Source organism: Macaca thibetana, chromosome 16, assembly GCF_024542745.1.
Source record: "Macaca thibetana thibetana isolate TM-01 chromosome 16, ASM2454274v1, whole genome shotgun sequence".
Taxonomy (NCBI): Eukaryota; Metazoa; Chordata; class Mammalia; order Primates; family Cercopithecidae; genus Macaca; species Macaca thibetana.
In genome coordinates, this window is record NC_065593.1 from 59467132 (window position 1) to 59482150 (window position 15019).

A 15019-nucleotide genomic window follows, 5' to 3' on the forward strand; every position below is an offset into this window, starting at 1 on the left:
AGGAGGGGAACCAGTCTGAGGTCCCAGAAGCCAACAAAATTGAGGATGGACTCAAGACGGTCAGCAGGCAAGGCCCGCCTGACACTGCCCTGCTCCTGCCTCTCCACTGGCCTCCCGAGTCAGGGAGGTGCCTGGGCAGGTCCTGGGGCCCCCTCACGGTCCTTCAAAAATGAACCCAGGCAGAGCTCTCAACCCCTGCAAAGCCTCGAACTCTGCTTCCCTGCAGCATCCTCTGAAACCCTCTACCAAGCCTTCAGCTCAGCCCGACACTTCTCATTCCCTGGGGGAGGAAGAACCGGGAGCTCTCCAGGAAATGAAACTGAAACTTTTCAAAAGCACCAGGAACCCCTAGCAAAGACACCGACAAAACTTCTTGAGAGTTCTGTAGCCACAGAGGATCTCGGCCCCACCTGGGCTGCCTGCTGCCCAGGGTTTTCATTTCCTGGAAGGGAGGCGAGACATCTCCGGGGGTCCCCACTGCCCCAGCCTCCACCAGCACCCCGGGACCTCACCTGCTATGGGGGCTGCAGGAGGCAGCCTCTCTCCGCACTGGCTGCAGAACCTGGGGGCTTCCTCCTTGGAGACATGATGGCACGAGGGACACTCCATGCGTCCTGCTGGGACGACTCAACACCCGCGCTGGTGCCCTGCAGATCCAGAAGCAAGAGCAGGAGTCGCTGGCAGCCCGCTATATACCAGCCTCCTGTCACGTGACCACAGCTTCGGTTTCATTTTCCGGGAAAGTGAAATCACAGCAGCCCAGCTGGTCCCCTGGTTAATCGAAACCCAACAGCAGCAGAGGCCAAGCCCAGCCCCTCCCCGCTCTCTGCTGCCCTCTTGGCTCTCAAGCTTTTGCAGTCTCTGCCCCGGTCCCTCACTCAGTCAGCCCAGAACCATTCCTGCTGCTGAGGACATGGGTTGGGCCGGGTGGGGACAGGGGATGCTCCAGACAGGCTGGGCAGCCACGTGCTGTTCAGCAGGGTACCACGGCCTGCCCTGAGCAAGGTGCTCAGCCTCCTGATGCTTCACCCTCCTCATCCTCCAAAGAAGACTAGAGCACCTGCCCCACAAGTGATGGGGCCTGAGCAGGAAGCCCAGAGCTACTGGGCTGGCAGTCAGATTCCTAGGAATGGGGGGAGGCTGCCGTCCACGAAGCTCCCCACTCTGCACTGACCACCTGCCCTTAGAACAGCCTCTGTGGTGGGTGGCATCAAACCAAGGTGATGGTCACAGCGAGTCCAGACCAAGACTCAGGCCAGCATCCCCGGCCTCCAGGGTCACTTCTTGCATCCAGGGTGAGAGTGGAGATGGCATTTGGGCTCTTGGCCACCTAATAGTGCAGGACCTGACTCTCTCCCTCCCCAGTAAGAGGCCCCAGGGCACACTGGCCCACCCACCCCCTTCTTCTGATGGCTTCGAACCAAAGAACTCCACTGGGGCAGTGGCCGGAGCGGCAGCTGAGTGGTGCCTTCAGCAGCAGGAGGACACTCAGGCCCCCTCCCTGCCCTGGCCCTGCCCTCTCCTCCCACTGAGTCTCCATCACAGGGTGGGCTGATTCAGGCCGGGCCTGAACGCGGGACAGAAGCACTGGGTGTTGGTTCCCTGGCTTCACCTGTGTGGGAGACTAATCTATGCCACTCCAAAACAGACTCTGTGGTCAATTTTGAGATGGCTATTCAGAGAAACCGCAGTCAGGAGCAGTTCTGGGAAGCTGGCCTTTTGTAAAAGGCTATAAAGGAAATCCACATCACGAAAGAGCACACTGGAGCAGAAGCTCTCTCTGAGGCCCCATTATCTGCCTAGAGGGATCTCGGAGCGGTCCCAGGGACACACTAGAGGAGTGCCTGCGGCCTCACCAGTTCCTCTGAGAGCAGCTCCCAGATCACTTGAGTGATTATCTGCACACGACAGCCCTGTACACCTCCCCTCTCCAGCCCCAAGCTCCCGTCCCAATGCCATAAATAAAACATCAATCATCTGTCGTCTGCAGTCTTCTCTTTGATGAGGTTCCCAATAAGTGTACGGGACAATTTGCATCTCTTCTTCAGGTCTGCTGCCCTTTTATTCCAGAGACTAAAATTCTCTCTCCTTCAGAGTAGAAGGAAAGTTTAAAACTCCCCTTCCCCTGCCACATACAAGCCCTGGACCCCACCGAACCTCCTCCCCTCCACACTCCACCTGAAGCAACCACCACTGGGCACTCCCTCCCTCAAACACCTTCGATGACTCCCCACCGCCCAGGCCTCTTTCTTTCCACCCGAAGTGTTTCCTTCTCCAGTGCTACACTGGGGAACCATAGACCAGAAAACTCGAAAAATCCTCCATAAAGCATCTTCTTCTTCTTTTTTTTTTTTTTTTATTTTTTTTACAGTTTCACTGGTCACCCAGGCTGGAGTGCAGTGGGCAATCTCAAATCACTGCAACCTCTGCCTCTGGGTTCTAGCGATTCTCCTGCCTCAGTCTCCCAAGTAGGTGGAATTACAGCCATGCGCCACCACACCTGGCTAATTTTTTGTGTTTTTAATAGAGAAGGGGTTTCAGGTTGGCCAGGCTGGTCTGGAACTCCTGACCTCAGGTGATCCGCCCGCCTTGGCTTCCCAAAGTTTTGGTATTACAAGCATGAGCCACCGCGCCGGCCCCCTAAAGCATCTAATTGTTCCGTCTGCCCTAGGGGCCAAAAGACACAAGAGAGCGCCCCAGGCACCCAGCACTGCTGCATTCAATACGCTTCCTGTCTTTTCTCTGCCATTTTTCCCCAAGCACAGACACTGCCTCCCAAATCAAAGCCCATCCCCCCAACCACAACCAAAGTCAACAAGGTGGGGGCAGGGAGAGGTCACCACCATGTTTGCACAGCTCCTTCCCCTCCCGGCCTAGACTCCCCCAGGACCCGGCCCACCGGCTTGCAGGCAGCCATCCGGGAGGGCTGCCAACTCCGGCCTTGAACCCCGCGCTCGGGCGACTTCGCCAAGTCGGGAGGACGCTGCGCGGTGCGGTCCGGAAGGGGCGATGCCTCCCTCGTAAAAGTTAGGAATCTGTTTTTGCAACTTCACTTTTCCGTTGTTGCAATTCGTGCAGGCGCAGGATTCCCGGGCGGAGCTGCAGGCCCCGGTCCGGCTGTCCCCGTCCACTACCCGCCCGTGCCCCGGCCACTTCCCGGGGGCAGCACCGCCGGGGCGCAAAGGCTCCTCCGCGCCCCGGGATGGGCGGGTCGGAAGCGCTCTGAGCTCCGGGGATGTCGCCGGCGTCCCATGGGTGCCTGCTGCCCCCACCCCGGCCCCTCCCGCAGCCGGGAAACAGGGTCGGTGGGCGCCGCGGGCGGGGCTGGACCGGGCACCCCGGCGGCGAAACCGAAACTTGGAGCCGGCAGGAAGAGGCGGCCGGGAGGGGCATCCGGACGCAGGCGCCGCTCCCCGGGACCGGGTCAGCCCGCCCACCCGCGGGGCCCACTGCACCCTAGCCCGCTCCCCGCCCCGGGAGACTCTCCGCGTCCGCTCGCACCTGCGGCCCCCGAGCTCGCCGCCTGCCGCGCGCTGTCGCCCCTTGGGTCACGGGGCCCTGGGCCCGCCCTGCCCGCCGCCGCTGGACCCGCGCAGGCGTGTGCGGAATTCCCCGCCGGTGGCGCCTCCCAGTGACTCCGCGCCCCCAGCCCCCGGGAGGCGCCTCGGGCCGCTGCGCGCTGGGGACAGGCGCGGGAGGGGCCTAGGTTCCCGCCAGGCGTGGGGCGCATGCGGGTCTCCCGGAAGCCCAGACCCCGGGCGGGCCTGAGCAGTGGAGTGGGGCCGGACGGGTGCGCCCCCTGCCCCGGCGCCCAGCACCTCGGACAGTGTCCGCGGCCCGGCAGAGCGGGCGATCGGCCTGGAAGCTGCCCAGAGGGCGCCTGGCGGGTGCAGTGGAGGTCGTCAGCGCGCTGCGTGGGGGCCTTTGCGTATTAAGGGACCTCCGCGGCCCCGCGCAGAGCGCGCTCTGTCACTGATGACGGAGGGGCCACACCGGCCGGCGCCATCCCCCGTGCCTCAGTTTCCTCATTTGTGAGGCTCACGGTGTAACCAGGGACCTCCGTTTTAAAATCGCCCACTTTCTTTTTCTTCCTTCCCCTCTCACCCCTTCATCCCGTCCCTCTCTGGACACTGCGCCTCTCTGCGCATTCCAGAGGGGATCCTCATCCTGAAACAATTTCCGGCGCGGAGCCCCAGCTGAATCCTCCTGCTTAGGGGGGTCGCCAACAATTAGTCCAACATCCTCGCCAGCCACCCCTCCTAACCGACAACTGCCCACGACAGCCATGGGAACAAGACACACAGACCCTGCCCCTACCCCACTCCCCAAGGCGCCCATGGCAAGTTTCCCTAGAAGAACCCGATGGCAGCCTGGGCAACATAGAGAGACTCCATCTCTACAAAAAATCATTTAAAAAAATTAGCTGGCCGTGGTGGTGCACCTGTAGAGAGGCTGAGGCAAGAGGATCGTTTGAGCTCCAGGCTGCAGTGAGCCGTGATCATACCACTGCACTCCAGCCTGGACGACAAAGTGAGATCTTGCCTCAAAAATGAACAAACACAAAAACCTGAGGGTAAATTTTTAATTTTAAGATCTTTGTGTTTTGGAGATAGAGTCTCACTCTATACTCCAGGCTGGAGTGCAGTGTGCGATCTTGGCTCACTGCAACCTCCACCTCCCAGTTCAAGCGATTCTCATGCCTCAGCCTCCAGTAGCTGGGATTACAAGCACCCGCCACCACGCCTGGCTCATTTTTGTAATTTTAGTAGAGAGACGGGGTTTCTCCATGTTGGCCAGGCTGGTCTCAGACTCCTGACCTCAGGTGATCCACCTGCCTTGGCCTCCCAAAGTGCTGGAATTACAGGCATGAGCCACCGCACCCAGCCAAGGTGACACTTTAGAATGCTAGTTGGGCATCTTCTCACTTTACTGGGTCTCCGATTAAAACCTGCTTTTTCCTCCCACCAATCCTGACTGCACCACTGCACTCCAGCCTGAGCGAAAGAATGAGACTTTGTCTCTAAACAGTTAATTTCAACTGTTTCTTTTGACTTTTTCAATATGACTAGTCAAAATGTTTAAATGACTTGCATGGCTCACATTGGTGGCTTGCATGATTTTTCTGTGGGACAGTGCTGTCTCCGTGATCGCAGTCTGCCTCTACCAGCTGCTGCAGCAAGTACACGTAAGCCGTTGGAGCTTTGCCTCTTGCCCATGTAACAGTACTGGGCCGGAATGCTGCTCAGCAGAGTGCCCTCCTCCGCTCTGCCATTTTCACCCCATGGCTTTGGAGGGCACCCAAAAAATCATCTCCATCCTAGGCAGCAGAAGGCGGGAAGGAGGCTGGAGGGGGAGGTTGTTATTGGCTGGGTTTAGAAATGGCACACACGCTTCTCACACTTCATGTGCTGTGTATGCTTGCCAGGCTGTTGAGACATAGGACCCCAGACCAGAGGGGTTAAACATGTGGATGAAAAGAGTCAAACTCTGTAAAATATTTGAAGAGATTTATTCTGAGCCAAGTATGAGTAGCCATGGTTTCACTCACGTCCGTGTGAAGAGACCATCAAACAGACTTTGTGTGAGCAATAAAGCTTTTTTTTTTTTTTTTTTTTTTTGAGGCAGAGTTTCACTCTTGTTGCCGAGGCTGGAGTGCAATGGCACGATCTCGGCTCACCACAACCTCCGCCTCCCAGGCTCAAGCAATTCTCCTGCCTCAGCCTCCCTAGTAGCTGGGATTATAGGCACGCGCCACCACGCCCAGCTAATTTTGTATTTTTAGTAGAGACGGGGTTTCTCCATGTTGGTCAGGCTGGTCTCCAACTCCCGACCTCAGGTGATCCACCCGCCTCGGCCTCCCAAAGTGCTGGGATTACAGGTGTGAGCCACTGCGCCTGGCCTGCAATAAAGCTTTTTAATCACCGGGGTGCAGCCGGGAGGAGTCCGAAAAGACAGTCAGTGAAGGGAGATGGGGTGGGGCCGTTTTATAGGATATGGGTAGGTGGCTGAAAATTACGGTCAAAGGAGGTGTTCTCTGACGGGCAGGGGTGGGGTCACAAGGTGCTCAGTGAGCCAGGATGAGCCAGGAGAAGGAATTTCACAGGGTAATGTCATCAGTTAAGGCAGGAACAGGCCATTTTCACTTCTTTGGTGATTCTTCAGTTACTTCAGGCCATCTGGATGTATACGTGAAGGTCACAGGGGATAAGATGGCTTAGCTTGGGCTCGGAGGCCTGACCCATAGCCTGTGGCACAGCCCTCAGGCAGTCCTGACAACATGTGCCCAAGGTGGTTAGGTGCAGCTTGGTTTGTACATTTTAGGGAAGCATGAGACATCAATCAAATGCATTTGAGAAATACACTGATTTGGTCCAGAAAGGCAGGAAAATTTGAAGCGGTGGGGGCAGGAGACTTCCGGGCTGTAGGTAAATTTAAACATTTTCTAGTTTACAATTGGTTGAGTTTATCTAAAGACCCGGGATTAATAGCAAGGAAATGTTCAGGTTAAGATAAAACACTGTGGAGACCAAAGTTTTTTTGAAGTCTCATAGTGCCTGCCTTTACAGACAAATAGATGACAAATGTAATGTTTCCTATTCAAACCTTTAAAAGGTGCGAGAGTCTCAATTAATCTCTGCAGGATTCGGAGGGCCTGGATGAAAAAGATCTAGCTTTATTCACAGAGATTCTTTACAGATGCAAATTTTCCCCCACAAAGGACAGCTTTGCAGGGCCATTTCAAAATATGGTAAAGAAACATGTTTCCAGGTAAAACATTTTGATTTTCTTCTTTGTCACGTAATGTTATGCCAGAGTCAGATTGGAAAGTAAGTCCCGAGGCTGCCTCCTTTGGAGAGGCTAGTCAGAAACTCGAAAGAATGCTCCCGTTTGTCTCTCACTTATCTACGACCTGGAAGACTTTCCAAAGTTGTTCGGCCTTTCCAGTGTGCATCTTACATAGATTGAGGTCTCATGTCTCCCTAAAATGTATAAAACCAAGCTGTGCCCTGACCACCTTGGACACATGTCGTCAGGACCTCCTGGGGCTGTGTCACAGGCAGGTGTCCTCAACCTTGGCCAAATAAACTTTCTAAATTAACTGAGACTTGTCTCAGGTATTTGGGGTTCACACGAAATATAGGATTAAATGAAATCCATCTGAGAATGTTTGTTTTGTAAGGCATGATTCCCTGATGCCTTAGATAAGAATTTGGGCAAGATAAAAAAAATCAGAAATTAGTCTTCAAACAGCAGAAATGCACCATCTCACAGCTCTGGCGGCCAGAAGCCCAAGATCAGGGTGTTGGCAGCACTGGGTCCTGCTGAGGCTATAAGGGAGTATCCGTTTCAGGCCTCACTCCTGGCTCCTGGTGATCACTGGTGCGGGCTGAATTAAAAGTCCTGAACCTCTTTGACAGAGACTAACAGACCCTCTTCTGGCTATAAAACAACAACAATTTTTTTTTTTCTTTTTTTTTTTTTTCAGATGGAGTCTCGCTCTGTCGCCCAGGTTGGAGTGCAGAGGCGTGATATCAGCTCACTGCAAGCTCCACCTTCAGGGTTCACGCCATTATCCTACCTCAGCCTCCCGAGTAGCTGGGACTACAGGCACCCGCCACCACGCCCGGCTAATTTTTTTGTATTTTTTACTAGAGACAGGGTTTCACTGTGTTAGCCAGGATGGTCTCAATCTCCTGACCTCGTGATCCGCCCGCCTCGGCCTCCCAAAGTGCTAGGATTACAGGCATGAGCCACCGCGCCCAGCCAACAACAAAATTTTTAAGTCCCAGCCACAGCAGGACAGAGGCTGGCCCTGTCCCACCTGCTTCCCAGCCCCAGCCCTCTTATTAATCATCACCAGTGTCAGGCCTCTGAGCCCAAGCCTACACGTATTCATCCAGATGGCCTGAAGCAAATGAAGAATCACAAAAGAAGTGAAAATGGCCAGTTCCTGCCTTAACTGATGACATTACCTTGTGAAATTCCTTCTCCTGGCTCATCCTGGCTCAAAAGCTCCCCCACTGAGTACCTTGTGACCCCCAACCCTGCCAGCCAGAGAGCAACCCCTTTTGACTATAATTTTCCACTACCTATCCAAATCCTATAAAACAGCCCCACCCCTGTCTCCCTTCGCTGACTCTCTTTTTGGACTCAGCCCGCCTGCACCCAGGTGAAATAAATAGCCTTGTTGCTCACACAAAGCCTGTTTGGTGGTCTCTTCACACGGACACGCAGGAAAACTAGGTCCTATGAAAGACTGAGGATGCCTCCACTAACGGTACCCACCCGGCACCTGGTCTTGTTTCTGTGGTTCTGACTGGCCTCCTGAGGATGTGCACGTCGGGGACTTGTACCCTACATGTCACTTTTTTATGTATAGGGCCTGATTATAATGCATTTAAATGTGAAGTCTTTTTCCCAAAGTGAACATGGGTCATATGTTGCTGTATTTTCCACACATGTAAGCCTAATGCCCATGCATATGCGACTCCTTCATGACTACTCATAGCCCCTCCTGTAACCTACTGAGCACCTATACTTGGCCAACCCTTTCAGAGTAAATTCCTGTCTTACTCGTCCCTTCCTCAAAGTGCCAGCCATGCTTCCCAGGCTACAAGAAGAGCCTCCGGCCGGGCACGGTGGCTCATGCCTGTAATCCCAGCACTTTGAGAGGCCAAGGGGGGCGGATCACGAGGTCAGGAGATCCAGACCATCCTGGCTAATATGACCATCTTTACTAAAAAAAAAAAAAAAAAAAAAAAAAAACAAAAAATTAGCCAGGCATGGTGGTGGGCGCCTGTAGTCCCAGCTACTGGGGAGGCTGAGGCAGAAGAATGGCGTGAACCCAGAAGGTGGAGCTTGCAGTGAGCCGAGATTGTGCCACTACACTCCAGCCTGGGCAACAGAGCAAGACTCCATCTCAAAAAAAAAAAAAGAGCCTCTGGCCGGGCTCAGTGGCTCACGCCTGTAATCCCAGCACTTTGGGAGGCCAAAGCGGATGGATCACAAGCGGATCACAAGGTCAGGAGTTCAAGACCAGCCTGGCCAACATGGTGAAACCCCGTCTCTACTAAAAATACAAAAAAATTAGCTGGGCATGGTGGTGTGTGCCTGTAATCCGAGCTACTCGGGAGGCTGAGGCAGAATTGCTTGAACCGGGACCCAGGAGGTAGAGCTTGCAGTGAAGTGAGATCATGCCACTGCATTCCAGTCTGGGCTACAGAGGGAGACTCCATCTCAAAAAAATAAATAAATAAACCTCTTTGCAGGCTGCAACCCTTTATGAGAAACAAGTTCTCCTTTATCAATGTTTGAACCTCGACGTTCTTCAGCTGACAGTTGCTAGAGTTCCTTGGCTTGTCCCTGTGTCATGAGATCTCTGCCTTCATGTTCACAGCACATGCTCCATGTGTATCGATGAACAAATTTCCCTTTATAAAAACACCACTTCCAGCCTGGGCAACATGGCAAAACCCTGTCTCTATACAAAATTTAAAAATTTGGCTGGGCGCAGTGGCTCATCCCCGTAATCTCAACACTTTGGGAGGCCGAGGTGGGCAGATCACTTGCGATCAGGAGTTCGAGACCAGCCTGGTCAACATGGTGAAACCCCATGTCTACTAAAAATACAAAAATTAGCTGGGCATGATGGTGCACGCCTGCAATCCCAGCTACTCTGGAGGCTAAGGCAGGAGAATTGCTTGAGCCCGGGAGGCAGAGGTTGCAGTGAGCCAAGATCACACTACTACACTCCTGCCTGGGGCACAGAGTGACATTCTGTCTCAAAAATAAATACATACATAAAGAATAAAAATAAAAATTTGCCCTGCATGGTGGCTCATGCCTGTGGTCCCAGCTACTTGAGAGGCTGAGGCAGGAGGATCACTTGAGCCAGAGAGCCGACTGCAGTGGTCAAGCCACTGCAATCCAGCCTGGACAAGAGTGAGACCCTGTCTCAAAACCAAAAACAAGAAGTCACCGCTTATATGGGATTAGGCCCACCCTACTCCAGTATGGCCTCATTTTAACTTGAACTAATTACATCTGCAACAACTCTATTTTCTTTTTTCTCTTTCTTTTTGAGATGGGGTCTTACTCTATTGCCCAGGCTGGAGTGCAGTGACACACTCATGGCTCACTGCAGCCTCGACCCCCCCAGGCTCAAGTGATTCTCCTGCCTCAGCGTCCAGAGTACCTGGGACTACAGGCCTCCCAAGTGCAGAGAACTCCTTTTTAAACTTGTACACAACATACAATTGTTTGGTCTTTGTGTTCACTCAAATAGCATCTTAAGATGGGTATCATTCTGCAACTTGGTTTTTTCCACCCCAAATTCAGTGTTACAACTTAAAGCTTCATCTCATTTCGCTTTTTTTTTTTTTTTTTTTGAGACAGTCTCACTCTGTCACAGAGGTCAGCTAATTTTTGTATTTTTAGTAGACAGGGTTTTGCCATGTTGGCCAGGCTGGTCTTGAACTCCTGACCTTAAGTGACCCCCCACCTCGGCCTCCCAAAGTGCTGGGATTACAGGTGTGAGCCGCCACACCCGGCCTTCACCTCATTTCTTTTAATTGCTGTGCAATATTCCATGGTATCCTACAGTCAAGACGTTACTGAATTCAGAGACACCCAGTTTTCTTCCCACTTCTTCTTGCTTCCTGGAAGGCTGACTCAAGCATGTTTGAGTAGATTCTGAGAAGCATGAGTGCTGAGTCATAGGTGGTGTGCAGATTTATGAAACTGATAGTGCCTAGTGCCCGCCAGAGTTTGTTTACCTTCACCCATCCCTGTGAATGAACCATGTCTAGGTTCAAGCATGGATGCCCTTGGTATGTGGGTGCAAGCCAAACGTGGACTGTTGCCCCTTCCAGCCCTGGCAGGGAGGCCCAGCGAGCACAGCTTTGGGACAGGTTCACTTTATGTAGAAAGAGAAGCTGCCTGAAGTCACAAATGACATAGATTGGAGGGCAGGGGTGAACAGTTCTCTTGTGGATGAGAGAGGGCCAGGCATGGTGGCTCACACCTTAATTCCAGCACTTTAGGTTGAAGCCAGAGTATCGCTTGAGCCCAGGAGTTTGAGACCAGCCTGGGAAACAAAGTGAGACCCCGTCTCTATAAAAAAAATTAATAAATTAGCCTGGCGCGGTGGCATGTGTCTGTGGTCCCAGCCACACCAGAGGTTGAGGCAAGAGGATTGCTTGAGCCCAGGAGCTGAAGACCAGCCTGGGGAACACAGTGAGAAGAAAGGGAGGGAGGGAGGAAGAAAGGGAGAAAGGGAAGAAAAAAAGGAAAGGAAGGAAGAAAGAAAAGTAAAAGAAGGAAAGAAAGAAGGAAGAAAAGGAAGGGAGCAAGAGAGGAAAGGAAAGAAGGAAAGAAAGAGGAAGGAAGGAAGGGAGGGAGGGAGGGAAAGAGGGAAAGGAAAGAAGGAAAGGAAGGAAAGGAAGGAAAGGAAGGAAGGAAAATGGGAGGCGAGGCACCTGGAAGAGTCATGCGGATGAACACGCTCCAGTGTCCGCTCCAATGTCCAGTGGGGAGCCCCGCAGCCAGCAGCCCTGGTTACAGCAGCTGTCTCCTTGCTGTGCTGACACTGGCCGGGACTGCCTGGGCAGAACGAGGCTCAGCAGGGCAGGCCACATTCCTCTTGAAGAAAGTGCAGGGAGAACACACCTCTAGGTTGCCACAGGCCTCCAGGGATTTATCCCCAGACTCAATCAAAGCATTCATAAAAATACAAACATGCAGGCGGTCCTCATCTGCTCAGGCTGCTGTGACAGATCACCCCCGCCTGCGGGGCTTAACACAGACATTCATTTTCTCCTGGTTCTGGAGGCTGGGGTCCTTGTGAGGCCTTTCTTCCTGGCAGGCGCGTGGCCTGGTCCTTGCTGTGTCCTCTCGTGGCGTTCCCTGGGGCGAGGGTGCAGAGAACCAGCTCTCTGGCATCTCTTCTCATAAGGACACTAAAGCTATCAGTTCAGGGCCCACCTTTATGACATTCATTAAACCCTAGTTACCCCTAAAAGCCCTATTTCCAAACGCAGTCACATAGAGGGCGAAGCCTTCAACTTAAGGGTCTTAAGGGGGCACGATCCCGTCTCTAACCCAAGCACACGTTGAACAGCGGGCTCAGTAAGTCCATTATGATGCATATATAGACCGAAATACCAAGCAGACATTAAAAACCATGTGTTCTAATGCTATTTATTATCACAATAAATAACTCACTGCAAACGACTGCATGAAAAACGTGGGTTCCAGAGCACCATGTATAAAATGATCCCATTTATGTAAACTGTAAACATACATCCACACGCTGATGGACAGGCACGTTTGGGGAGGGGTCTGGAGTGATCACCCAAGTGGATGGGGTTGGGGGTGGTTTCCTGTATGTTTTACAATAAGCATTTATGACTTTTACAAAATCACCAAAGCTATCACTTTCTCCATTTACAAAACAGAATTATTTGTCCATAGAGACTTGACGTCATTTGGCACACCTTGCCTTTCTCCTGGGGGCACAGATGCCGCAAACAGGAGCAGACCCGCCTCCCAGACTCCCGCCTGCCCCGTCCCTCCCCTGCAGGTGGCACTGGTGGGCCAGGAAGGTGCTGCGGGCCCCAGGACGCCTCGCACAGCCCAGGCCAGAAACCCGTGGCCCTGCTTCCTCGCACAGTCTGTCATTCTAGAAGACTCTCTCCAAACCACTCTTCCAAAGAGGGTCATGCCAGGGAACAGCAGCGAGGTCATTTTCCAGTCATCCCGCAGGAAGCCACTGAGCTGACCCCGCCCCCGCCGTAGACCTCCAGGCCTGGCTTCCTTCTCCTCCCCAGGTTACCTGCTCAGGGCCAGCATGTCTATCAGGCGGCATCCAGCATCCAATCACAGTGACAAGAACCTTCCGGAACACCCTGCAAACTGTGGATGCCCACGGGTGGCCCCATTACGCCTCGAGCAGGGCGACCTTGTGGTCCGGAACGGCGTCTTCTCTGATGTTGCAGGGCTGGGCCCCTGGCTCCTGCCTCAGGTGTTTCTCTGCAGAAAGTACAAACAATTTTTCAAGCACTGAAAGCTCAGAAGTGAGGATGGGTCAGTTCACGGGAAGGGATTAACGGGGGCCTTTCAGGGTTCTAGAAGGTGCGCAGGAAGGAGCTATGGGCCACCCAGGCCAGTGTCACTAACTCCCTGAGGGTCTCAGCGGAGTCTCTGTAAGTGTATTTTTCAGGTGACTAACGGCCCTTTCTTACCGCTCAGGGTACCCTCCCATCCCATGGCCAGGCCACAGTCTGCTTATCCACCTCCAGTGCACTGCATCTGAGCTGCTTCCTTCTAGCAACGACATGGGTGAATCTCCCTGACATCACATTGAGCCAACGAAGCTGGTACAACATCCGCCCCCCTCACTCTCACGGAGCTGACCCTGCTCTAGCTGTGGCCTCAGTGGAAGAGGAAGAGGCCCGGCACTGGGGCCTGGGACCCTCTGGCCCCTGCTGTGTGGCCTGGGGTGGATGCTCTGCATTGCTGGCCTATCCTCTTGTTGACACCTGCTGCAGCTCAGACCTCCAGCGATTGCTGTCTCAGGGCTCAGCGCCCACCCTGCTCCTGTCCCTCCCGTCCCTCCTGTCCCGGGGCTTCTGGATCTCCTGACCCGACCCTGTTCTGTCCTGGTCCTGATCCCTCGGGGTGTGGACTTCCGCTGGAAGGACATTCTTCCAACCTTCTGCATGAAAAATGTGGGTTCCAGAGCACCAGGTGTGAAATGATCCCATTTATGTAAAACCACAAACACATATCCACACACTGACAGGCAAGAACATACGCATGTTTAGGGGAGGGGTCTGGAGTGATCACCAAAGTGGACTGGGGTGGAGGTGGTTTCCTGTTTTTGTTTTTGTGTTTTTTGGAGACAGAGTCTCGCTCTCTCACCCAGGCTGGAGTGCAGCGGCACGATCTCGGCTCAATGCAACCTCTGCCTCCTGGGTTCAAGCAATTCTCAGCTTCAGCCTCCCGAATAGCTGGGACTACAGGTGCCCACCACCACACTCAGCTAATATTTGTATTTTTAGTACTGATGGGGTTTCACCATGTTGGCCAGGCTGGTCTCAAACTCCTGACCTCAGGTGATCTGCCCACCTCGGCCTCCCAAAGTGCTGGGATGACAGGCATGAGCCACTGCGCCCAGCTGGTTTTCTGTAGTTTTTACAATAAGCATTTACGATTTTTATAAAATCACCGAAGTCGCAGGATGTCTGACTGTGCCCACCTGCTTCCTCCAGGGTGGAGAAGTACTGGAACCCCTTCAGGTCAGCGGACAGCAGGACACGGAGAACAGGGACCTGAAGGACAGACAGACTTTAGCCAGGGCAGGATGTGTCCCTCTCTAGCACACGGCAGGCAGCCTGGTGGACACGCAATCTCAGAGTCTCCTGGAGAAGCACAGCTTCGCCTCCACACCAGCGAACGGTGAGAAGAAACGTAGCCCCAGGGGGATGCTGTCAGAGGAGGATTTTTTTTTTTTTTTAATTTTTTTGTTTTTTTGAGACAGGGTCTTGTTCATTGCTCAGGTTGGAATGCAGTAGCACGATCATGGCTCACTGCAGCCTCAACCTCCCAGACTCAAGTGATCCTCCCACCTCAACCTCCTGAGTAGCTACAGGTGCACGCCACCATGTCCAGCTAATTTTTCCTATTTTTTTGATGGGGTTTCATCATGTTGCCCAGGCTGGTCTCAAACTCCCGGCCTCAAGTGATTCTCCTGCCTCGGCCTCCCAAAGTGCTGGGATTACAGATGTAATCCTGTAATCTGCCTGGCCCAGAGGAGTTTTGTTTTGTTTTGTTTTTTGTTTTTGTTTTTGAACGGAATTTTGCTCTTGTTACCCAGGCTGGAGTGCGATGGCGAGATCTCAGCTCACTGCAACCTCCGCCTCCCAGGTTTAAGCAATTCTCCTGCTTCAGCCTCCCGAGTAGCTGGGATTACAGGCATGTGCCACCACGCCCATCTAATTTTTGTCTTTTTAGTAGGGAC

At 53.4% G+C, this 15019-nt stretch overlaps 3 protein-coding genes across 9 annotated transcripts in view; 1 reads left to right on the top strand and 2 right to left on the bottom strand.

The window, feature by feature from the left end:
- The window catches only part of RNF213 (ring finger protein 213), a 322271-nt gene extending 318695 nt beyond the window's left edge, over nucleotides 1-3576 (bottom strand). Inside the window, exons 1-2 of one of the 4 annotated variants that reach the window (XM_050763977.1) lie at nucleotides 3502-3576; nucleotides 513-647 (exon numbers count right to left, since the gene is read on the bottom strand). In XM_050763977.1, the coding sequence (XP_050619934.1) occupies nucleotides 513-609 (97 nt within the window). In that variant the 5' untranslated portion in view covers nucleotides 610-647; nucleotides 3502-3576. Of the gene's footprint in view, nucleotides 1-512; nucleotides 900-2899; nucleotides 2979-3501 lie in introns of those variants that run through there. The other 3 variants (XM_050763978.1, XM_050763979.1, XM_050763981.1) reach the window with 3 other exon arrangements.
- EIF4A3 (eukaryotic translation initiation factor 4A3) overlaps nucleotides 1-15019 on the top strand; it is a 321735-nt gene that overhangs the window by 175241 nt on the left and 131475 nt on the right. The window lies entirely within an intron of this gene.
- SLC26A11 (solute carrier family 26 member 11) overlaps nucleotides 12183-15019 on the bottom strand; it is a 31502-nt gene continuing 28665 nt past the window's right edge. For all 4 annotated transcript variants that reach the window (XM_050764004.1, XM_050764005.1, XM_050764006.1 and 1 more), the window contains 2 exons: nucleotides 14258-14330; nucleotides 12183-13029 (listed from right to left, as the gene is read on the bottom strand). In XM_050764004.1, the coding sequence (XP_050619961.1) occupies nucleotides 12938-13029; nucleotides 14258-14330 (165 nt within the window). In that variant the 3' untranslated portion in view covers nucleotides 12183-12937. The remainder of the gene's footprint in view (nucleotides 13030-14257; nucleotides 14331-15019) is intronic.